This window comes from Piliocolobus tephrosceles, chromosome 9 (genome assembly GCF_002776525.5).
Source record: "Piliocolobus tephrosceles isolate RC106 chromosome 9, ASM277652v3, whole genome shotgun sequence".
Lineage (NCBI taxonomy): Eukaryota > Metazoa > Chordata > Mammalia > Primates > Cercopithecidae > Piliocolobus > Piliocolobus tephrosceles.
The window spans coordinates 64,541,043-64,564,519 of NC_045442.1; the positions used below are offsets into that span (position 1 = coordinate 64,541,043).

The window sequence follows — 23,477 nt, forward strand, 5'->3', positions numbered from 1 at the left end:
GTTGCCCAGGCTGATCTCAAACTCCTAGGCTCAGGTGATCCTCTCGCCTCAGCCTCAAAGTAGCTAGGACTACAGACATGCATCACCATGCCAGGCTAATAATAATTTTTTTTTTTTTTTTTTTGAGACAAGGTCTCACTGTGTCACCGAGGCTGGAATGCAGTGGCGCGATCATAGTTCACACTACAGCCTTGAAGTCCGGGGCTCAAGAGATCCTCTTGCCTCATCCTCCCAAAGTGCTGGGATTACACGCGGGAGCCATCACACCTGGCCTATTTTTTTTTTTTTTTTGGAGATAGAGTCTCATTATGTCATCAGGCTGGAGTACAATGGCGTGATCTCGGCTCAGTGCAATCTCCACCTCCCAGGTTCAAGCGATTCTCCTGCCTCAGCCTCCCGAATAGCTGGAACTACAGACACATGCCACCATGCCTGGCTAATTTTTGTATTTTTTAGTAGAGACGGGGTTTTACTATATTGGCCAGGCTGGTCTCAAACTCCTGATCTCAAATGATCCACAAACTTCGGCCTCCCAAAGTGCTGCAATTACAGGAGTGAGACACTGTGCCTGTTCCCTAATTTTTTATATTGATTGCATGTTGGAATATTTGGGGAATACTGGGTAAAATAAAATATATTTTTAATTTTTAGGTTTTTTTTTTACATTTTTATTGTAGTTACCAGAAGTTTTAAATTACCTATGTGGCTGGGCAAAATGGCTCATGCCTATAATCTCAGTACTTTGGGAGCCTGAGATGGGAGGACTGCTTTAACCCAGGAGTTGAACACCAGCCTGAGCAACACAGTGAGACCTCATCTCTATGAAAAAATCTAAAATTACGAGGCTTGGTGGTGCACACTTGTCGTCCCAGCTACTTCGGAGGCTGAGGCAGGAGGACCGCTTGAGCCTGAAAGGTCAAGGCTGTGGTGAGCCTGATTGTGCCACTGCCCTCCACCCTCCAGCCTGGGCAGCAGGGTGAGACCCTGTCTAAAAAGAAAAAAAAAAAAGGCCAGGCGTGGTGGCTAACACCTTAATCCTAGGACTTTGGGAGGCAGAGGTGAGTGGATCACCTGAGGTCAGGAGTTTGAGACCAGCCTGGTCAACATGGAGAAACCCCGTTTCTACTAAGAATACAAAAAAATTAGCCAGGTGTGGTAGTGGGCATGGTAATCCCAGCTACTCGGGAAGCTGAGGTAAGAGAATCCTGGGGGTAGCTAGAACCCTGAGGGCAGGCAGAGGTTGCAGTGAGCTGAGATGGTGCCATTGCACTCCAGCTTGTGCGACAGAGCAAGACTCTGCCTCAAAAAAAAGCAAAAACAACAACAAAAAAACCCTATGTGTCTCATGATTTCTTTCTTTCTTTCTTTTTTTTTTTTTTTGAGATGGAGTTTCACATTTCACTCTTGTTGCCCAAGCTGGTGTGCGATGGCACAACTTTGACTCACTGTAAACTCCATGTCCCAGATTCAAGCAATTCTCCTGCCTCATCCTCCAGAATAGTTGGGATTACAGGTGCCTGCCACCACACCTGGCTAATTTTTCTATTTTTTTAGTAGAGACGAGGTTTCACCATACTGGTCAGGCTGGTCTCAAACTCCTGACCTCAGGTGATCTACCTGCCTCGGCCTCCCAAAGTGGGATTACAGGCATGAGCCACTGCACCTGGCCGCATCTCGTATATTTCTATTAGAACTGCATTTTACTATTTTACATACAGGTCTCAAAAATTCTCAACAAGAGTATTCACTGATGGCTTCAATGACCAGTTGACAATGTAAGAAGGCAAAAACTTCCACCATAGAATGATGACAGACAGCCACATTTACATATGAAGCCTTCTGAAGTAGGAAAAATGAATTTTTGAACCATCAAAATGATACAAACTTTTACGTTATCTAGACTTTTTTGTAAGGGTACAGCAATAAGTTTTAAGTTCTATTTAAATCCAATGAAGATTCTGTTTTTAAAATCTGACTCTCGGGCCGGGCGTGGTGGTTCACGCCTATAATCTCAGCACTTTGGGAGGCCAAGGTGGGCAGATCATGAGGTCAGGAGATTGAGACCATCCTGGCCAACATGGTGAAACCCCATCTCTACTAAAATACAAAAAAAAAAAAAAAAAAATTAGCCAGGCGTGGTGGTGCACGCCTATAGTCCCAGCTACTCAGGAGGCTGAGGCAGGAGAATCACTTGAACCCGGGAGGCGGAGGTTGCAGTGAGCCGGGATAACGTCACTGCACTCCAGCCTGGCAAGAGAGTGAGACTTCATCTCCATTTTCTCTCTATCCCCTCAACTCCTTCTCAAAGACTCTTAGAAGAAAGGAATAGGGTAAGCTGAACTGAAGGGGAAAAAACAAAAACAAAAACCTAAGACAATATTCATCAATGTGCTAAGTATCCATAATACTTACTTCAGTTGTCTATTTAATTCTTCAACATAATTCTTTTGGTCCAATATGGCAGCAATTTGAACATTCCTAAATGAGGAAAAAAGTAGCTTTGTGCTAGTTTAAAAGGTATTTATTAAGTGCAAAAAAAACTAAATCATCTAAAATTATTATAAAACTAAAATAATAAAACAGTGTCTTGCCGGGTGCAGCACACCAACATGGCACAAGTATACATATGTAACAAACCTGCACGTTATGCACATGTACCCTAGAACTTAAAGTATAAAAAAAAAAAAAAAAAAAGTGTCTTGCCTTTAAAATAAAACATAAGAATAACAGTAAGCTATGTACTAAGAATCTATAACCTTTGTTGAATAAATCACTTGTCAATAATAGACTTAACAATACCATTAGTGTATTTTAAATTTAAACATAATTAGGGCCAGGCACGGTGGCTCACCCCTGTAATCCCAGGGGTGATTGGGAGGCCAAGGCAGGTAGGTCACTTGAGTCCAGGAGTTCAAAACCAGTCTGGCCAACGTGGTAAAACCCTGTCTCTACTAAAAATAACAAAAATTAGCCAGGCATGGTGGCGGGTGCCTGTAATCCCAGCTACTGGGGAGGCTGAGGCAGGAGAATCACTTGAACCCAGGAGGCGGAGGTTGCAGTGAACCAAGATCGAACCACTGCATTCCACCAGGGCAACAGAACAAGACTCTGTCTCAAAAAAGAAACAAACAAAAAAAAAAAACACAGTTCGATCTTGAAGTAAACCAGTATTTGCAAACTTGTGAATAATAAGCTTTCATCTCTTTTATTCCAAAAAACAGCTATTAAAATGGGTCTCAGAAACTACAGTTATAACCAAAGGTCCCACTTCATACAATTAATAAAATCTCCTTCTCCTAAGTGATTTTCCATAATAAAAATCATGTAAAGCTTGTAAAGCTTTGTAATGGAAGTGAAAATGAAATGAAGAAGTCACAGAGGGGAAAACAACAAAATAAAACCACACTGTAAATAGATGGATCTTATAATGATTTGTAAAGAGGTATATAAAAAACCCAATATGTGAAATAACTTATGAAAATCATACCTTTCTTTATTTCCAATATCTTCTTCATTCTTTAAATACATAGAAAAATCAATCACTCCAACCTGAAGTAAATAAAGATTTTTTTTTATTTAAAGGGGAGAAAATACTTTATCAGAAGTACCTTTACTGAATGTCACTCTTAATATTCTTTTAGTGTTTAACAGTCCTGTTTACAACTTCAAATGACACCTGATCAAGGAGGAACTGTGCAAACTGAAAACACTCTGCATTTGGCACTAATCACTTTCACTTACTTGTGAGTCTAAATCCTCTCCCTTCACACACAGATTAGCATCGATCACATTCAGGCCAACCAGCAGCCCAACAATTACTGCTCCTTCTTCTTCCATCATTAGTGCATGATACTCATAAAACTCACTGTGAAAATTTAAAAAATAAGGACTTTAAATCGCAAATTTATTTCAAAAACTAAAATTTAAAATCACCATTATCTTCCTAATCTTCCACCTTACAGAAATGGAAGCCATCTCAGTTAGGTACCTTCAAATTAGGCTTTACACATGTGAATAACTTTTTATATTTTTTAAATTTAAATGTCTCTATTGAAAAATCAAAAGGACTAAAGGAGATAAAAGAGGGAAAAATGTTTTGAGAGACAGAAAAGAGGAGCAAAAAGGGATGAAAAGAAAAAGTGACACCAGACACGGTGCCTCACGCCTGTAATCCCAGCACTTTGCGAGGCCAAGGCAGGAAGATCACTTGAGGTCAGGAGTTCAAGACCAACCTGGCCAACATGGTGAAACACCACCTCTACTAAAAATACAAAAATTAGCCAGGCGTGGTGGCACATGCCTGTAATTCCAGCTACTCAGGAGACTGAGGCAGGACAATTGCCTGAATCCAGGAGGCAGAGGTTGCAGTGAGCCAAGATCACACCACCACACTCCAGCCTGGGCAACAGAACAAGACTCCGTCTCAAAAAAATAAAAATAAAGAGAGGCAACACTGAGCCCTGGGACATTTCTGACTCAGGCGGATATAGTGACTGCTGCTGATCTGATTATGATATATTTTATTAAAGTTGAACTTTCAATCCTCAGATTTATTAAGACCTTGGGATAAAGACTAAGGAGGAAAATGAACATATGCAACATTTCAAAGCCCATGTTCAAGTCAATGCATTTGATAGGTGTATTATAAATCTTAATAGATAATTATAAATTAAAGACACTTTTGGATATCTACATTCTAAAAACTGTTCAAAAAGAGAGTTGTGAAAGAAATAGGATGGTCCAAAAACTAAGTCTCATCAACATACATTCAGAGAAGTAGTTATCACTGTCTCATGCCTTCTTTAATAAGTCCCATGTACATCATTTAATCACTTTTATTATCCTTCAGAATACTAAGAAGCTGTGGGTACTTAACGTATGGTCATTCTCGTTTAACAACTGGGAAAACCACAATGTAAAATCAGAGTCACAAGTAAAACCAAAACCAGGACTAAATTCTCCACAACATCAGAGAGGCACTCTAACAGAACAAGAATGAATGGAGGGCCACCATGGGCCCACTCCCTTGGAGAACTGATTGCCTTGCTCTGAAAGTCTGTCTTAAATAAATGTTTGGCCTTCATTTTATTTTATTTTTTTGAGACAGGGCCTCACTCTATCACCCAGGCTGGAGTGCAGTGGCACAATCTCAGGTCACTGCAACCTCCCTCTACCAGGTTCAAGCAGTTCTCCTGCCTCAGCCTCCCAAGTAGCTGAGATTACAGGCATGTGCCACCACACCCAGCTAATTTTTGTGTTTTTAGTAGAGACGGGGTTTCACCACGTTGGTCTTGAACTCCTGACCTCAAGTGATCCACCCGCCTTGGCCTCCCACAGTGCTGGGATTACAGGCGTGAGCCACCACACCCAGCCAAAATAAATGTTTGGCCTTCAATTTAAAGTGTGCCCACAATAATATGGTTGAAGCAATAATATGGATATTCAAATTCTAAAAAAACCCAAAAAACAAAAAGCCTATGAAATTAAAGCCCCAAATTCCAACACAAATTTTTATCCATAGAATTAACCATATTCAGAAAAATAAAACTAATTGAGAAATGTACTATATATAGCAGTTTCCAGGCAGGGGAAAAGAAAAAAATTTTAAACAAAGAGGAAGAAATATAATTATATATAAATTTCCCCATCCTGGCTGATAACAAGCTTACAGTATTCATATATAAGGCTAGTTCCTGATCCATGTTATGCCTCCATCATGTTTTTCTGTCTCATTTTGCTCCTCCTTTTATTTTATATCATTTTATTATATGTTATATATCCTTTCATATTACATCTTAAATCCTTTTTGGAAGACAGCATATAAATCAAATAAAAAATGAAAAGATCACAACTTAATAGTACTAACCTTAAGAGATCCCTCTGAATAATCAAGCAACGTAAGTAATCGGCCATTTTTTTTTGCATAAGGGCTAATCGAAGCCATGCTCTTGCTCGACCCAGAGGGGTCCTAAAGAGAAGAACCAACTGATCAGAAAACAGCCCTAGCCCAAAGATCACATCTTCTATCGTGAGAGGTATACATTAACAAGGAAGAAGGGCATTTTTATAATGGTTTTGTTTTCATTTTTATAGGTTTATCTTTTTGAGCACACAGACCAATCCCTGAGAGCTGGGTAAATCTGCTCCTCCTGTAGCAGATTTAGGTACTATTTAATGTCTTGGAAGAAATGACTCTAAACACAGTAGTGTATCGCTTAATGACAGGGGTACATTCAGAAAAATGCGTTGTTAGGTGATTTCATCATGGAGTGTACATTTGCAAACCTAGATGGTATACACACCTATGCTATATAGTATACCCTATTGTTCCTAGGTTGCAAACCTATATAGCGTGCTACTGTACTGAAAGCTGTAGGCAATTGCTACACAATTGTTAAGTATTTGTATATCTAAACATAGAAATGGTAAGTAAAAATACAGTATTATAATCTTATGGAACCACCATCATTGAATGAAATGTTATGCAGCGCAGGACTGTGGTGAGAATACTTCTGTAAGAAATGTTTAGGTGGACATGGTGGCTGACACCTGTCAACCCTACACTTTGAGAGGTTAAGGTGGGAGGATCACTTGAGTCCAGGAGTTAGAAGACAGCCTGGACAACACAGGGAGACCCTGTCTCTATAAAATAAAATAAAAAATTAAGTCAAAAAAATTAAAATTAAAAAATCAAAATGCCAGGTATGTGCCTGTAGTCCCAGCTACTCCGGAGGCTGAAGCAGGAGGGCTGTTTAAGCCCAGCAGGCAGAGGCTGTAGTGAACAGTGATTCACTGTACTCGAGCCTGGGCGACAGAGTGAGACACTCTCAGAAAAAAGAAAAGAAATATTTAGCCTGAACGGGCTTAGCCCTCTAAAAATAAATATTAAAACTTCACCAGGCTGGGCCCAGTGGCTCATGCCGGTAATCCCAGCACTTTGGGAGGCCAAGGCGAGCAGATCACAAGGTCAGGAGTTCGAAAGAAGCCTGGCCAACATGGTGAAACCCCATCTCTACTAAAAATACAAAAAAATAGCTGGACTTGGTGGTAGGTGTCTGTAATTCCAGCTACTCAGGAGGCTGAGGCAGGAGAATCACTTGAACCCAGGAGGCGGAGGTTACAGTGAGGCAAGATCGCATCACTGCACTCCAGCCTGGGCACAAAGGCAAGACTCGGTTGCAACAAGGCAAAACAAAAAAAAAAAATTGTTTCAACAATAAGGCACCATAATGTCTTCAATAACATATAAAAAAATTATATCTGAATTTTGAAAATCATAACAAAGCTAAGAGGGTGCCAGGCTAGTAATTAAAGAGAAATCACTGTGCTGCTTACTGGTTTTCAAATGTTTCTTTAATCCGGTTGCATTTAGGAAATTAAATCTCATACCTCTCTTACCCAAGTTCTATCTGTTATTAAAAACAAAAGCAGCCTGGCGTGGTGGCTCACGCCTGCAATCCCAGAACTTTGGGAGGCCAAGGCGGGTGGATCACTTGAGGTCAGGAGTTCGTGACCAGCCTGGCCAACACGGTGAAACCCTGTCTCCACTAAAAATACAAAAATTAGCCGGGTAGGCCCAGTGCGGTGGCCCACGCCTGTAATCCCAGCACTTTGGGAGGCCGAGGTGGGTAGATCAAGAGGTCAGGAGATCGAGACCATCCTGGTTAACACAGTGAAACCCAATGTCTACTAAAAATACAAAAACATTAGCCCGGCGTGGTGGCAGGTGCCTGTAGTCCCAGCTACTCAGGAGGCTGAGGCAGGAGAATCACTTGAACCCAGGAGGCTGAGGTTGCAGTGAGCCAAGATCGCACCACTGCACTCCAGCCTAGGCGACAGAGCAAGGCTCCGTCTCCAAAAAAAAAAAAGAATATAAGAACTGAGTCTTAACACTTTACACCTACAAAAAAATTTCAATACTCATGAGTTCTTAGCTAACATACTCCAACTTTTAGGATATTTTACATACATTTGTCTGATGAAACAGGCTGGTGACATTATAGGTACCAATTTTCAGAGGAAGCACAGTAATTTACACCAGTCCTAGGGTATATAAGTGGCTTATCTGATAACTGGAATCTCCTGAGCCTGTGCCCTGGATTCAGCCTAAATCAGTCTTTTATCAAATACTTATTGACCTTCTACTACAGTCAAACTAATTTAACACTCAGAAAACAAACATGTATAATTGATATATCCTATCTTAAAAGGACTTTCAATTTCCTACAATACAAGGCAGAACAGTGAGTGGTTAATTCTGATTGAAGGGGCTAAGAAAAACTTCATAAAGGAAATAGATTTGAGTTGAGCCATAAAGAATGAACATAATTTTATTAGAAGAGGATTAGAAAAAGGGGACTTAAGACTAAGAGAAGACAATAAGCTAGAGTGTGAGGTACTTTGGAGGAACAATGAATACACTTCTGTGGCTAGGGATGAACAAGTAATAGGCCTCCTTACTTCAGACCAGGCAGATCCCGGACACTGGCTCCTATTTCCTCTGCTTCTGGGTACAACTTCTCCACCAGTTCCAAAGGGCCCCAGATGGTTTTGTTATAACTCAAAAATGATTTTCTTACTGAAAAAAAGAACACATAATGCACACAATGTCAAAATATAAAACTGTAGTAACTTATTTTTAAATATTTAGTTTCAACATTTCTAACTTAACATACAATTATTCAGAGACCTTTCCTCTCTTTTATCCACTACATATCCCAGTGGATATGGAGCCTATGCAAGTAGGATCCTGTTGCCCATCCTGCTATTTTTTTCCTGCATGATAAAAAGGCACAGTGACCATTCTTTCATATCAAATAAGCAGTCAGGCAATTAAAGTGAAAAATGACTGCACTCATTCTCTACCAGTACCAAAACAAAGGCTAGTGGCCCTAGCTGATTGATCTTTATAAGTTTATTAAATAAACATAGCACAAATAAAAAGTTATTTTATTTTTTATAATAATGCTTTTGCTTTTTGTTTTTTTAGTAAGTAGAGATGGAGTTTTGCTATGTTGACCCGGCTGGTCTTGAACTCCTGGCCTCAAGTGTTCCTCCCATCTCAGCCTCCCAAAGTGCTGGGATTACAGGCATGAGCCACCACACCCGGCCTAAGAAGTTATTTTAATTTTAAATATGAAAAATTGTTAATTTCCTTTTCCTTGTATTTTATTCTGAGATTTAGTCAATATAAAACTATGAAATTTCCATACATTTATTTATTATTATTGACCAGATCTCCTGCAAAATGGTGCCTATCATATACACCACCCAAGGATAACCAAGATAGGCAATTTTTCCCGGGGGGAGAAAAATCACACACACAAAGTAGCTTTACAATGATTTATCCAGATAAGCTAGGACATGGTTCAATATATATTGCAAAGTAAAGGATAATACAGTCTAAAAATAGTTTAAAATTTAACTATTTTGGCCATAATTTGGCAAACTATATTTCAGCAGGCTTGGGGAAAATCAAGATGCACTCCTGGGTGACAGAGTGAGACCCCCATCTCAAAAAAAAAAAAAGAGGAGCATGGTTATGGTTAAATAAAATATGCCATATATATACCTGATATAATTCTGATATAGACATCTATGTACATGGAGAGAGCTCCAAGCCACATCATTATTTTTTATTTATTTATTTTTTTTTGAGACAGAGTCTTACTCTGTCTCCCAGACTAGAGTGCAGTGGCACGATCTCAGCTCACTGTAACCTCTGCCTCCCAGGTTCAAACAATTCTCCTGCCTCAGCCTCCCAAGTAGCTGGGGCTATAGGCATGCAGTGCCACATTCAGCTAATTTTTGTATTTTTAGTAGACACGGGGTTTCACTATGCTGGCCAGGCTGATCTCGAACTCCTGACCTCAAGTGATCTGCCAGCCTCAGCCTCCCAAAGTGCTGAGATTACAGACATGAGCCATCGCACCCAGCCATTTTTTTTTAAAAGAAGGAAGTCACAGAATAATAGCCTGAGTACAATTAGAGTAAAAGAAAAAAAAAAACAGAAAAGGGATAAGGTAATATCTAATTCTCCCATTTTCTTTCTTTCTTTTGAGACAGAGTCTCACTCTGTAGCCCCGGGCTGGAGGGTAGTGGCACGATCTCAGCTCACTGCAACCTCCGCCTCCCTGGTTCAAACGATTCTCCTGCCTCAGCCTCCTGAGTAGCTGGGATTACAGGCAAACACCACCAGTCTGGCTAATTTTTGTATATTTTGGTAGAGACAGGTTTTCACCATGCTGGCCAGGTTGGTCTTGAATTCCTGACCTCAAAGTGATCCACCTGCCTCAGCCTCCCAAAGTGCTGGGATTACAGGTGCCCAATTTCCTTTAGATAAATTAATAAAAAAGAATGAATAAAAACCGTGTTTTGTTCTATGTACTTCTCTGTTGTTTGATTCACGTACAAAAAGAGTATATTTTGCTAGTGTTTATATATTTTAAGAAATTGCTTTAAGTCTTTAAAGAAAAAGAAATGAGTATGCTAATAACATCACATAGGATTTTCTCAAATTTTGATGTCAAGGCTTTGTTCTTGTTCTGAAGTACTTTTTATTAAAACAAGGTTTAGGTAAATCTTTGGTTTTTTTTTTTCTTTTGAGACAGGGTCTCTGTTGCCCAGGCTGGAGTACAGTGGTAAAATTACAGCTCACTGAAGCCTTGACCTTCTCAGGCTCAGGTGATCCTCCCACTTCAGCCTCCCGAATAGCTGGGACCACAGGCATATGCTGGGATTACAGACATGAGCCACCATGTCCGGCCAGTCAAGCTTCTTTTACTCTGTAATAGTCACTCTAGTGTACAACTCTTACACAGCCCTCTACATAGATACTCATCATATGAACTAGAGGCCAAAACTGTGAACAATTATTATAAGTAAAAGCACAGTTATTATGCAATTAATATTTTAAAGTAAATATAAAACAAACATTTTATATGTAACAATAATTCAATATGTACCGATAGTAGAATACAATATCTGCTGTTATCATCTTCGGGGATGGCTCACATTTCTACAATAACTCCATCCAGAAGATATTTCTACATATGTTCGTGTATGTATCTAGGAGGTTTCTATTTCAACAATCTACTATTTCAATGCACTTGTTCAACAGGGTTTGAAGTATTAATGAGCTCATAACAGTATCATCAGCTTTAAAATATAACTCTATAATTGTCCTAGAAAACAGAAACCAGTTCAGAATATGTAAGTTTAAAAAATTTAAAAATCAAATATTCTGTTTACAAAACATTAACAACTAAGCATTTTCTGAAGATCATTATTAGACCATTATTAGAAAACAGATATTTTCTCCCAAAATCAATCCACTCAATATTTTTTAGTGCATAGTAATAGTAATTATGGCCTCAAAAAATAACCCATTCTCAAGGGCACTTAAAATGGAAAAAGGGAGATTCTAAAATGAATTAATTTTTTAAAATCTCACAATACCTTTAAGACCGTGTTTCAGGCAATGTTCCATAACAACAAAGAATTGCTGCAAGGGGGGATAGTCAGAATCCAAAGTGCGGCCAAAGCTCAGAGCAGATTCAATGAGTCCTTTGATACTCAGTTTAGCCATGTTTAACAAGTTTGCTCTCTCTACAGCTGTGGGGTCTTTTGTAGCTGAAAACACAAGAAAGGAATCCAACATCATTTGTAAGACATGACAATGAAAAAATACACAAACCCTTGCCTTCTCCTATAAAAACCAACAGTAGTTTGCTGTTCCTTGGTTGACAAATTCTCCCCAGCTAAACTACACCCTTGATTAACTTCTCTTTATGTCTCTCACATATACTGTAAAAAATTTCCGGCCAGGCGTGCTGGCTCACGCCTGTAATCCCAGCACTTTGGGAGGCCGAGGCAGGCAGATCACGAGGTCAAGACATTGAGACCATCCTGGCCAACATGGTGAAACCCTGTCTCTACTAAAAATACAAAAATTAGCTGGGTGTGGTGGTGTGCACCTGTAATCTCAGCTACTTGGGAGGCTGAGGCAGGAGAGTCACTGGAACCCAGGAGGCAGAGGTTGCAGTGAGACAGATGGCGCCACTGCACTCCAACCTGGTGACAGAGCAAGACTCCGTCTCACAAAAAAAATAATAATAATAAAAGAAAACAGAAAATCTCCATGACCACTCCAGCCAAAGTTTATGAATTATTCTCAAGATCCTGCAAATCTGTCATTCTCCTGTATTTATTTAACTTTCCTGGTACCTCTTCATAGAGAATGAGTTTTTAAAATGATCTTCTGTGGAGATAAATTTGGGCTGAGAGACAACATGTTTAAGGGCCTCATGCAAAAGGTGAATAGCAGGTACCGTCTAAGGATGAATTCCAACGCAAAAATGTTCAGAAAAAACTGGCAATAAAATAAAGGTAGTTAAAATTCTAGGATTCCACTGTCATCCACAACAAACATGATAGGTAAAATACACTGACAAGTAAGGGGAGACAGGAGAAGCCGTCCAATTCTTTCAGTCTACCCTCTTTCTGTCTGGCTTCTTCATTCTGACTGTAGTTCTGTATTGCATGACTGTTTTATTTTCAAAGAGAAAAGCACAGACCAGTTTTACATTAATGTTTCTCACCCATCCACACAGTTGAGGAAGGCCACAGCGCCAGTCTGAATACCAAGTTAATAGATGCATATTCCAAAAGGCCTGATTTTTAATTGATATTTTTAAGACACAGTATCATCAAGCAAGATATTATCAATTCACAAAAATATTGTCCTCCTTCCCACAAATTTTATTCTCAGTTTACTTAGAAATTCAGACGCTTCCCCATCATCTCGTTACTGTTGTGACTGGTGGAAATATCTTCAACAAACACAGATGACAAAACTAAGGTGTGGAAAAACGAAGCACTTAATATAATACTTCATAATCTCTGACAAATTTACAAGTCATCAATGTGTCCGTTTTTCCTTCACTGAACAACAACAACAAAACCCAGAGTCTCCAACGATCTAGTATTCTAGCTCTGATTTCTAGATAGCTAGGCATGAAGCCTGACACTGAATCCAAAGCAACCTAAAATGCAAACAGCCACAACTGCTATGGCCAAACTGCCTGGTGGAAAAATGTCCACACACGACATTCCTTTAAATCTGCATCGTGGTCTGACTCCCACTACTTTTCAGGAGTGAAACCACTTGATGTTTCATAATCCGTGGTAACTCTCATTTTTAACACAGCCCATCATAATTCCTAACGTGCGATGCCACAACCACACAAAGGGTGTTTTGCAGCTGCTGGGAGGCAGATCGGTGCTGGGCACTGGCAGTTCCCACGCCGAGGGGCGCTCACACCGCGGCCACGCCCCGGCTGCGCACCAGGACTCCTCCAGCCGGGACGCGACCTCCAAACCCGGCCGCAGGCGCGCGAGGAGTCCCAGGGCCAGTGCCCGCACCTTGCCAGGACCAACCCCTTCCCTGCTTCTCTTCCTGCCCCTTCCCCCCAGCAAGGCTGCCCAGAGGCCTGGGGCCCCTCAAGACCATCGCGGCGGGCTCACCCAGGCTCCTGCGCGTCAGCACTCCCCGTCTCCCGCCCTCGGCGTCAGGCACCCAGGTCAAAACCTGAGATGCGTCTTCCCTCCGCCACCCCCAAACCTGAAAAGTCATCGCCCCTCCCCGACTGCTCCCCGACTCCGGAGTGACACCCTGCCCGGCCCAGTCCTCGCTCCTGGACGCCGTGGCACCTCGAGCCCTCCGCCACTATGCCTCAGAACCCGGGCGGGAACGGGCCGGAACAAGGGAGGGGGCGCGTTGCCATGACGACCCCGGGAGCCCCCGAGTCCCAGGCAGTCCCCGCCCATCCCGGGTTCGGGCCCCAGTTCCGACTGGCGGCCTCGGCGTCTCCCACAGCTCACAGTCCACCCCGCCTGGCCGCAGCCCTCGGCCCGGGACTGAGGGCCGAGCGTTCGGTCTCGGCCCGCTCGCCTTACCCATGACGGCGGCGGCGGCGGCGCGATCTCGGGCGGGGGCTTCCTCGGCCTGGCCAGCAGCTCCCTCCAGGCGCTCGGCGGCCACCACCGCATCTGCAGCCAGGCCCGCTGCGGCCCACAGCGCCCCCGGCGGCGGGAGGGCGCCCGGGCGGCCCCAGGGGGAGCGGCGCCCCCGGTCGGGTGGGGACCCGCGGAGCCTTTGGCGGGCGGGTGAGCAAGCCCGCTGTCTCTAAGTCTCCTCGCATCCGCTGGGACCGCAAGAAGTAAAGGAACGTGATGGAGACCACGGGTGTGAGGAGCCAGAGTGCTAGGCCCTCGGTCCCGTACCCCGGGGGCTTAGCCGGAGCGCGAAGGCCGGATTTCAAGGGGCGGCCGGCCACAAGCAAACGTTGCTTCCACCGGGCTAGCGGGGCCTGATATAATAACACGCCTGACTACTGCCCCTTCACCTTCATAAACACAAAGGGGACCAAAAGAATTTAGAAAATCTGAAGCAATTAACAGCAGGCAGAAACCTACTAAAACTAGCCCCAAATTACGACTTTTTTTTGTTTTCTGGGTTTTTTTTTTTTTTTTGAGATGGAGTCTCGCTCTGTCACCAGGCTGGAGTGCAGTGAGTGGCGCGATCTCGGCTCACTGCAACCTCTGCCTCCCGGGTTCAAGGGATTCTTCTGCCTCATCCTCCCGAGTAGCTGGGATGACAGGCGAGCACCACCCCGCCCAGCTAATATGTTTGTATTTTTAGTAAAGACGGGGTTTCACCATGTTGGCCAGAATGGTCTCGATCTCTTGACCTGGGGATCTGCCCATCTCGGCCTCCCAAAGTGCTAGGATTACAGGCCTGAGCCACAGAGCCCGTCCTAAAGCAAGTTGATAAGACTCATGACAAAAAGCTAAAGTGAAAAAAGAAAGAAAACAATTCAAAAATATTTCATTATGTGCTACAGCAATATCCACACAAGCACTAAAATCCAGACCTCGGCTGGGTGCGGTGGTTCATGCCTGCAATCCCAGCACTTTGAGAGGCTAAGTTGGATAGATTACGAAGTCAGGAGTTCAAAACCAGCCTGACCAACATGGTGAAACTCCGTCTCCACTAAAAATACAAAATTTAGGCAGACGTGGTGGCACGCGCCTGTAGTCTCAGCTACTTGGGAGGCCAAGGCGGGCGGATCACCCGGTCAGTAGTTCGAGACTAGTCTGGCTAACATGGTGAAACCTCATCTCTACTAAAAATACAAAAATTAGCCGGGCGTGGTGGCGCATGCCTGTAATCCCAAGATTACGTCTCAGGGAAAAAAAAAAGTCAGACTTCATCCCTGGATCCATCTTGGTTCACATTTCCCAGGATTATGAGCCCTAGTCACCTTAAGGGCCAGTAGTGACTCGAGTAGAACTAGATAGGCATATCCTATTAGCTACAAGAGATTTTTCTTTTCTTTTTTTTTTTTTTTTGAGACAGGGTCTCACTCTGTCACTCATGCTGGAGTACAGTGGCAAGATCTCAGCTCACTGCAACTTCCGCCTCTCAGGCTCAAGTGATCCTCCCACCTCAGCCTCCCTAGTAGCTGGGACCACAGACGCTCATCACCACACCCAGCTAATTTTTTGTATTTTTGTGCTTTTTATTAAAAAAAAAAAGTTACATATATATGATATATATCTTATGATCCCAGTTTTAGTTTATCAAATACAGCAATATGAATATATACCTATATACGTATATATACAGTTAGAAAAATAAATGCATAGGTAAGAGACTGAGTAAAGTACTTGAAAATGTTAATAGTTACAATGTGTGGGTGGGGGCATTGTGATTACTTTTTTCCCTAAACTATATTGTGTGTGTGTGTGTGTGTGTATGTGTGTAAACTTTTAGGTTTGAGGGTATATGTGAAGGTTGGTTGCATAGGTGAACTCATGTCATGGGGGTTTGTTGTACAGATTATTTCATCACCCAGTTAAGTCCAGTATCCGATGGTTATCTTTTCTACTCCTCTCCCTCCTCCCATCCTCGTCTGTCAAGTAGACCCCAGTGTCTGTTGTTTCTCCTCTTTTTTTTAAGACAAGGTTTTACCATGTTGGCCAGGCTGGTCTCAAACTCCTCAGCTCAAGTGATCCACCCACCTCAGCCTCCCAAAGTGTTGGATTACAGGCGTGAGCAACCGCACCTGGCCTTTCTTTTTCCATCTTTGTGTTTCATGAGTTATTTAGCTACCATTAATTTTTATTTTATTTTTTATAGACATGGGGTCTCACTATGTTGCCCAGGCTGGTCTCAAACTCCTGGCCTCTAGCGATCCTCCTGTCTCAACCGTCCAAAGTGCTGGGATTATAGGCATGAGCCACCATACCCAGCCTACAAGTCATCTTTTTCATGAGCAATATGGTCCACTGAATCCAGGTGGACCACCTTGTCACATCATGCCACAGAGCTTTCAGCCTTAGCCTTAGCTGGCTCAAGACATGATTTTCTTACAATGACAATTGTAATGCTTCTGAACATTTGTATAGCACCTGGAAGATGTTACCATGCCGGGCGGTGCAGGGGAAGGGAGATACACATAGTGGCCGGGAAAATTGCAGAATTCCTAATCAGAAAACGTGGGTTCTGGCAATGACTTGCCATGGGGTCATATGCTAACACAGACTATCTATGCTAGATTCTCTATAGGGTTTAATTGAGAAAATATCCATGAAAAATATTGATAAATATTAAAGTATCCTACTAATTACAACTGCTGCTTTTAAAAAGCAGTAAACAGGCCGGGTGTGGTAGCTCATGCCTGTAATCCCAGCACTTTGGAAGGCCAAGGTGGGAGGATCACCTGGTCAGGAGTTTAAGACCGGTCTGGCTAATGCAGTGAAACCTCGTCTCTACTAAAAATACAAAAATTAGCCAGGCATGGTGGTGCATGCCTGTAATCCCAGCTACCTGGAAGGCTAAGGCAGGAGAATCACTGGAACCCAGGAGGCAGAGGCTATAGTGATCCAAGATCTCACCACTGCACTCCAGCCTGGGCAACAGAATGAGACTCCATCTCAAAAAAAAAAAAAAACAGAAAAAGAAAAAAAGCAGTAAACAGGCAGATGTGGTACCTCATGCCTGTAATCCAAGTACTTTGAGAGCCTGAGGCAGGAGGATTGCGTAAAGCCTAAAGTTCCAGACTACCCTGGCCAACATAGCAAGACCCTGTTTCTAAAAACAAATTTTTTCTAGTTAGCTGGGTGTAGTGGTGTGCACCGGTAGTCCCAGCTACTCAGGAGGCTGTGACAGAAGGACCACTTGAGGCCAGGAGTCTGAGGTTGCAGTGAACTATGATCCTGCCATGCACTCTAGCCTGGCCAACAGAGACTCCATCTCTTAAAAAATAAATAAATAAATAAAAGCAGTAAATACTATGAGGCTCCACATAGGTACTATTATAGTACTGTATGCAGATGAAGAGAATTCTTTTTTTTTTTTTTGAGACGAAGTCTTGCTCTGTCGCCCAGGCTGGGGTGCAGTGGCTAGATCTCAGCTCACTGCAAGCTCCGCCTCTCGGGTTCACGCCATTCTCCTGCCTCAGCCTCCCAAGTAGCTGGGACTACAGGCGCCCGCCACCTCGCCCGGCTAGTTTTTTGTATTTTTTTTAGTAGAGACGGGGTTTCACCGTGTTAGCCAGGATGGTCTCGATCTCCTGACCTCGTGATCCGCCCGTCTCGGCCTCCCAAAGTGCTAGGATTACAGGCGTGAGCCACCGCGCCCGGCGAGATGAAGATAATTCTTTTGGCTGGGAGAAAAATCAGAAAAGGCTTTTTGGAGAAGGTGGCATCTTAAAGTCTTTCTAAGTGGGTAGAGATGCCTAAATGGTGATGGAAGAACAGACAAATCTAGAGAACAGATCAAATGGGAAACAGAATAGGCATGCATAGAAACAGCAAAAATAGTTTCGTATGGTTACAACCAATACACAAAGACCCCATTAAAGAATAATCATTGTTACAAACCATGGGTTCCGACCTACTAGTGGGACATGAAAGCAATTTTAACAGGTTGCAATTAGCTTTGTTTTTATTTTTTATTTTATTTTATTTGAGACAGAGTCTCACTCTGTCACCCAGGCTGGAGTGCAATGGCATGATCTTGGCTTACTGCAACCTCCACCTCTACCTGCTTGAATTGGGTTCAAGTGATTCTTGTGCCTCAGCTTCCCGAGTAGCTGGGATTACAGGCGTGCACCACCATGCCCAGTTAACTTTTCTATTTTTAGTAGAGACGGGGTTTTATCATGTTGGCCAGGCTAGTCTCGAACTCCTGACCTCAAGTGATCCGCCCACCTTAACCTCGCAAAGTGCTGGGATTACAGGCGTGAGCCACCGCACCCAGCCACTTTGTTTTTAATGGAATAGGTGGAACATACCAGGGCATATCACATACAGAAAGGGTAAATATTGTCTTATGGCAGTATTGTTTCAGATGCATATGCATACACAAATTTACATTGAGTCATGATGTAAAATGGATTTCTTATTGCGGGTGTGGTATTTTTGGTTTAAATACTAGCCTAGATCATCATAGACCAAACTATGTAATTACTAAAGGATGAGATTACAAATAAATTTCATTTTCTGGCCGGGTACTGTGGCTCATGCTTGTAATCCCAGCACCTTGGAAGGCCGAGGCAGGCAAATCATGAGGTCAGAAGTTCGAGACCAGCATGGCCAACACAGTGAAACACTGACTCTACTAAAAACACAAAAATTAGCTGGCATGGTGGCAGGTGCTTGAACCTGGGAAGTGGAGGTTGCAATGAGCTGAGATTTTGCCATTGCACTCCAGCCTGGGTGACAGAGCTAGACTCCATCTCAAAAAAAAAAATTTCATTTTCTAAAATATGTAGTGTTTGAAATTCTTACTAAAATATGTGCTGCTCTATAATTAGAGGGGGGAAAATGTTTCGTTTTGTTTTGTTTTGAGACGGAGTTTTGCTCTTATTGCCCAGGCTGGAGTGCAATGGCGCAATCTCGGCTCACTGCAACCTCCGCCTCCCAGGCTCAAGTGATTCCCCTGCCTCAGTCTCCCAAGTAGCTGGGATTACAGGCTCCTGCCACCGCACCCAGCTAATTTTTGTATTTTTAGTAGAGACGGGGTTTCACCGTGTTGGCCAGGCTGGTCTCGAACTCCTGACCTCAGCTGATCCACCCGCCTCGGCCTCCCAAAATGCTGGGAATACAGGCATGAGCCACCGCACCCAGGCCAAAAATGTTTTAAAGAAAGAAAAATTATGCCAAGATCTTTAAGCACAGAGAACTGTGAGATGATGTCATTTACAGAAATAGGGATCACAGGAGGATGGCATTAAATGAAGATGGAAATTTCCGATTTCTTTGTACTAAGTCTAAAATGTTCACAGAATATTCTGAAGGCATTGGCTGGAAGGCAGCTACATAACTAGAACTTGGAAGACAGGGTGTAGTACAGATTTAGTAAACAGCCACATGGTTGATGGGTGAAACCAGTAACTGTCCAAGGAGAAAGAAGAGGACCAAACCAGACTTGGAGCTCTGGGGAAAACCCGCTGTTAGACAGCCAGGAATAAGGAGAAAAGAAAGGAATTGGAGACAGCAGCAAAAGGGAAGTCAGGGGGAGGGGGACAGGAACTCTGAACTGATTCAGGAGAGGGGCCACTGGAACAGCCACATTGTCTTTGCATCGTGGCTTTATACTTTTTTTTTTTTGAGATGGAGTCTTGCTCTTCTCACCCAGGCTGGAGTGTAGTGGCGTGATCTCGGCTCACTGCAACCTCCGCCTCCCCGGTTCAAGCAATTCTCCTGCCTCAGCCTCCTGAGTAACTGGGATTACAAGCACCTACCACCACACCTGGCTAATTTTTTTGTGTTATTAGTAGAGACAGGGTTTCACCATGTTAGCCAGGCTGGTCTCGAACTCCTGACCTCAGGTGATCCACCTGCCGCAGCCTCCCGAGGTGCTGGGATTACAGGCATGAGCCACCATGCCCAGCTTCCTAACTCTTTTAAACAATTACATGGCTAGACTCTTATCGCCAAGACAGATCAACCAAAAAAAAAAAAAAAAAAAAGGAAAACAAAAAAAAATCCCCAGGTTCTCTTACTTTTCCAGCCATATGAACCTGTAAAGAAGCAAAAGGACTTTCTTATTCATTTCATTCCCAGGAACTGAAATTACTATCAGATTCCTTCCTGATTTATACTCTCATTATATCTAACCAATATTTAAGTTTCATCACAGCAACCTCTCCCATTTGTCTTATCTGATCTATAACCTCTCCATGAACAAGCCCATCCTGGGTGCCCTTCTGAAATCTCTTAATAATATCAGTGCTGCTTGGTTTCAGCTTTCCAGCATGATCAATACTTCACGTGTCACTATTAGAACCCTGAGTTTAATTACTATTAAACTATTCACTTGTCACTATGATAACCCTGAGTTTAATTACTATTCAGTATTAATAATTGACACAATAAGATCCATTAGTAGAACAAATTTATTAAAAAAACTTCAAGTAATAATTTAAAAAAACACAAGGTAGAAACAAAAATTTTAACATATTTAGCATTCATTAAAAAAAAAACCCTCAAGAGAAATGGAAGATTTCCAACCCCCAGATCTGTTACCCCAAGATTTTAACCTTTGTTAAATCTGTTACCATATAAATAATTAATCATCTTGAGGCTATTTTGTTTTACAAAACATCTTTACACAAAAAGGGAAAACTGAGTGATGCCCCCAAACATAGGGGCATATGAACATATGTGAAAATAGGAATCTACTTTTAAATTTATCAATTCAGAAAACAATATTTGTTGCAAAAGACAATGTAAGAATTATTTTCTTTTATATCAAAATCTACTCTAGAATACCAAAATACTGAATACTGAAAACAAAAAAGGGGGATAGTAAGGGAGGATAGAAAATTAACAGGAAGTAATCAATTCATGTCATAAAAGACTAGGTTTAGAGTGAAAACACATCTGATAGCAGAAAAAATCCTAGCAAAATAACCTTTGGATTAGGGACCTCAAAATACAGAAAAGAATCACACTTACGTTCTCAGCATCACAAGACTGTGCTTAAATGATGAAAACAAATCAAATCCCTTTATCAAGTCTTTCAAATAAAGTTCTTACAATGATATCTACAAAATCAAATTAGTCCTGAAATGTCTGACTTAAAAGTTTAAAGCCCAAAGTCAAAAGTTAATCCATCTTCAAAGCTGGTAAAAATTTATCAAACTCTGTCTCTAAGTCAGGCAAAAATACATGTATAGAACCCATAAATTTAGACTTTTCACAGTTTTGGGTACACCTGTGCTTAAAAACATAAATACTGCATGAAATTTTGTATGGTGATAGAATTTTCTGTATAGGCACGAGCTAGAGGAGATACTACCCTAGTATGAAAAGGCAAGGGAAATAGTGTTTTATTCTCTTTGAAAGTCACCCAATATGTGGCAAAGACTTTCATGTTCTCTTGATGGAAGATCAATGATGTAAAATAAATTAAGGAAGAAATATTTAGCACAATATGGAATGGCATAAATTTATGATGTTATTATTTAATATTTTGTAATTTGATTTACAGGACCACAAAAAAAACAATACGGATCTTTATGACATTCTATGAATAATTACGCCCTTAAGCAATAAGAGTTATTTATCTTTTTTTTTTTTTTTTTTTGAGACAGAGTTTTGCTCGTTGCCCAGGCTGGAGTGCAATGATGCAATTTCGGCTCACCGCAACCTCTGCCTCCCGAGTTCAAGCGATTCTCCTGCCTCAGCCTCCCGAGTAGCTGGGATTACAAGCATGCGCCACCATGCCCAGCTAATTTTGCATTTTTAGTAGAGACAGGGTTTCTCCATGTTGGTCAGGCTAGTCTCGAACTCCCAACCTCACGTAATCTGCCTGTCTTGGCCTCCCAAAGTGCTGGGATTACAAGCGTGAGCCACTGCGCCCGGCCTCAGAGTTATCTATCTTAGCCTAATTCATACCTTCATAAGAAGTATGAAGTTCTTATGAAGCCTAAGAACTTCATACACTTTTTTTATTTGTTTTTTTGAGATGGAGTCTTGCCCTGTCGTCAGGCTAGAATGCAATGGTGCAATCTCAGCTCACTGCAACTTCTGCCTCCTGGGTGCAAGCGATTCTCCTGCCTCAGCCTCCCAAGTAGCTGGGACTACAGGCGCACGTCACCATGACCAACTAATTTTTGTATTTTTAGTAAAGACAGGATTTCACCGTGTTAGCCAGGATGGTCTCAACCTCAACCTTGCGATCCACCTGCTTCGGCCTCCCAAAGTGCTGGGATTACAGGCATGTGTCACCGTGCCCAGCCCATACACATTTTTAAAAAATGATTTATCTTAAGGCCAGGTGCAGTGGCTCACCTCCTCTCTACTAAAAATTTAAAAAATTAGCCAGGCATGGTGGTACATACCTGTGGTCCCAGCTACTCGGAAGGCTAAGGTGGGAGTCCAGGAGGTCAAGGCTGCAGTGAGCAGTGATCCCACCACTACACTCCAGCCTGAGTGAATTTAGGCACTACTTCTTGGGGAAAACAAAGGCTGAGTGTGGTGGCTGACACCTGTAGTCCCAGCACTTTGGGAGGAGGCGAGTGATCACTTAAGCCCAGGTGTTCAAAACCAGCCTGGGCAACATGGTGAAACACTGTCTTTACAAAACAAATACAAAAATTATCTGGGCATGGCAGCATGCACCTGTGGGCCCAGCTACTGGGGAGGCTGAGGTAGGAAGATCACTTGAGCCTGGGAGATTGAGGCTTCAGTGAGCTCTGATCATATCACTGCACTGCAGCCTGGGTGGCAAAGCAAGGCCCTGTATTTAAAAAACAAAACAAACAAAAAAAAAATCTTAAAAAATAAATAATACTCCATTTTAATCTAATCATTTGTTCCGGGTTAAAAAAAGGTTATAGGCCAGGAGCCGTGGCTCACATCTGTAATCACAGCACTTTGGGAGGCGTAGGCGGGGGGGTCGCTTGAGCCCAGGAGTTCAAGATCAGCTTACACAACATAGTAAGAGCTTTAATTTAAACAAGTATATAAATACTCACAACAGTGCAATCAAATGTGACCATATACAGAACAAAAAGGATATTAATTTTTCTGAATTTAAATGATTAAGCAGCTTCTCCAAAGGAGGATAGCAGTTTAGTGAGGGCATGCACCCCAGGAGAATCAGTTTATGCTTGGCTCTGGTTATAGCAACATTAAGACGTCGCCAGTCTTTCAAGAGTTCACCAACCTGTAAGAAATATAATTTTCAATTATTCAAGTTCAAAGGAATGGCTGAATATATTACAACACATCCCTATACAATGGACAACTGTGCAAATTTAAGAATAGAATGAGGCCAGGTATGGTGGCTCACACCTGTAATCCCAGCACTTTGGGAGGCTGAGGCAGGTAGATCACTGGAGACCAGAAGTTTCAAGACCAGCCTGTGCAACACAGTGAGACCCCATCTCTACAAAATATAC

At 42.3% G+C, this 23,477-nt stretch overlaps 2 protein-coding genes across 9 annotated transcripts in view; both read right to left on the minus strand.

Annotated features, from left to right (window-relative positions):
• Positions 1 to 14,062, minus strand: part of RUFY2 (RUN and FYVE domain containing 2) — a 61,336-nt gene extending 47,274 nt beyond the window's left edge. For 3 of the 7 annotated variants that reach the window (XR_002730149.1, XM_023205079.1, XM_023205078.1), the window contains exons 1-7: positions 13,957 to 14,062; positions 11,458 to 11,631; positions 8,461 to 8,578; positions 5,867 to 5,968; positions 3,742 to 3,865; positions 3,488 to 3,549; positions 2,413 to 2,478 (exon numbers count right to left, since the gene is read on the minus strand). Coding sequence is in view for 6 of the 7 variants with exons in the window: in XM_023205079.1 (XP_023060847.1) it covers positions 2,413 to 2,478; positions 3,488 to 3,549; positions 3,742 to 3,865; positions 5,867 to 5,968; positions 8,461 to 8,578; positions 11,458 to 11,631; positions 13,957 to 13,960 (650 nt within the window). In the remaining variant the exon portion in view is untranslated. Of the gene's footprint in view, positions 1 to 2,412; positions 2,479 to 3,487; positions 3,550 to 3,741; positions 3,866 to 5,866; positions 5,969 to 8,460; positions 8,579 to 11,457; positions 11,632 to 13,524; positions 13,634 to 13,676; positions 13,844 to 13,956 lie in introns of those variants that run through there. The other 4 variants (XM_023205082.1, XM_023205077.1, XM_023205081.1 and 1 more) reach the window with 4 other exon arrangements.
• A 6,385-nt stretch (positions 14,063 to 20,447) lies between these two features.
• Positions 20,448 to 23,477, minus strand: part of DNA2 (DNA replication helicase/nuclease 2) — a 63,108-nt gene continuing 60,078 nt past the window's right edge. For both annotated transcript variants that reach the window (XM_023205074.2, XM_023205075.2), the window contains exons 20-21: positions 23,096 to 23,242; positions 20,448 to 21,470 (exon numbers count right to left, since the gene is read on the minus strand). In XM_023205074.2, the coding sequence (XP_023060842.1) occupies positions 21,402 to 21,470; positions 23,096 to 23,242 (216 nt within the window). In that variant the 3' untranslated portion in view covers positions 20,448 to 21,401. The remainder of the gene's footprint in view (positions 21,471 to 23,095; positions 23,243 to 23,477) is intronic.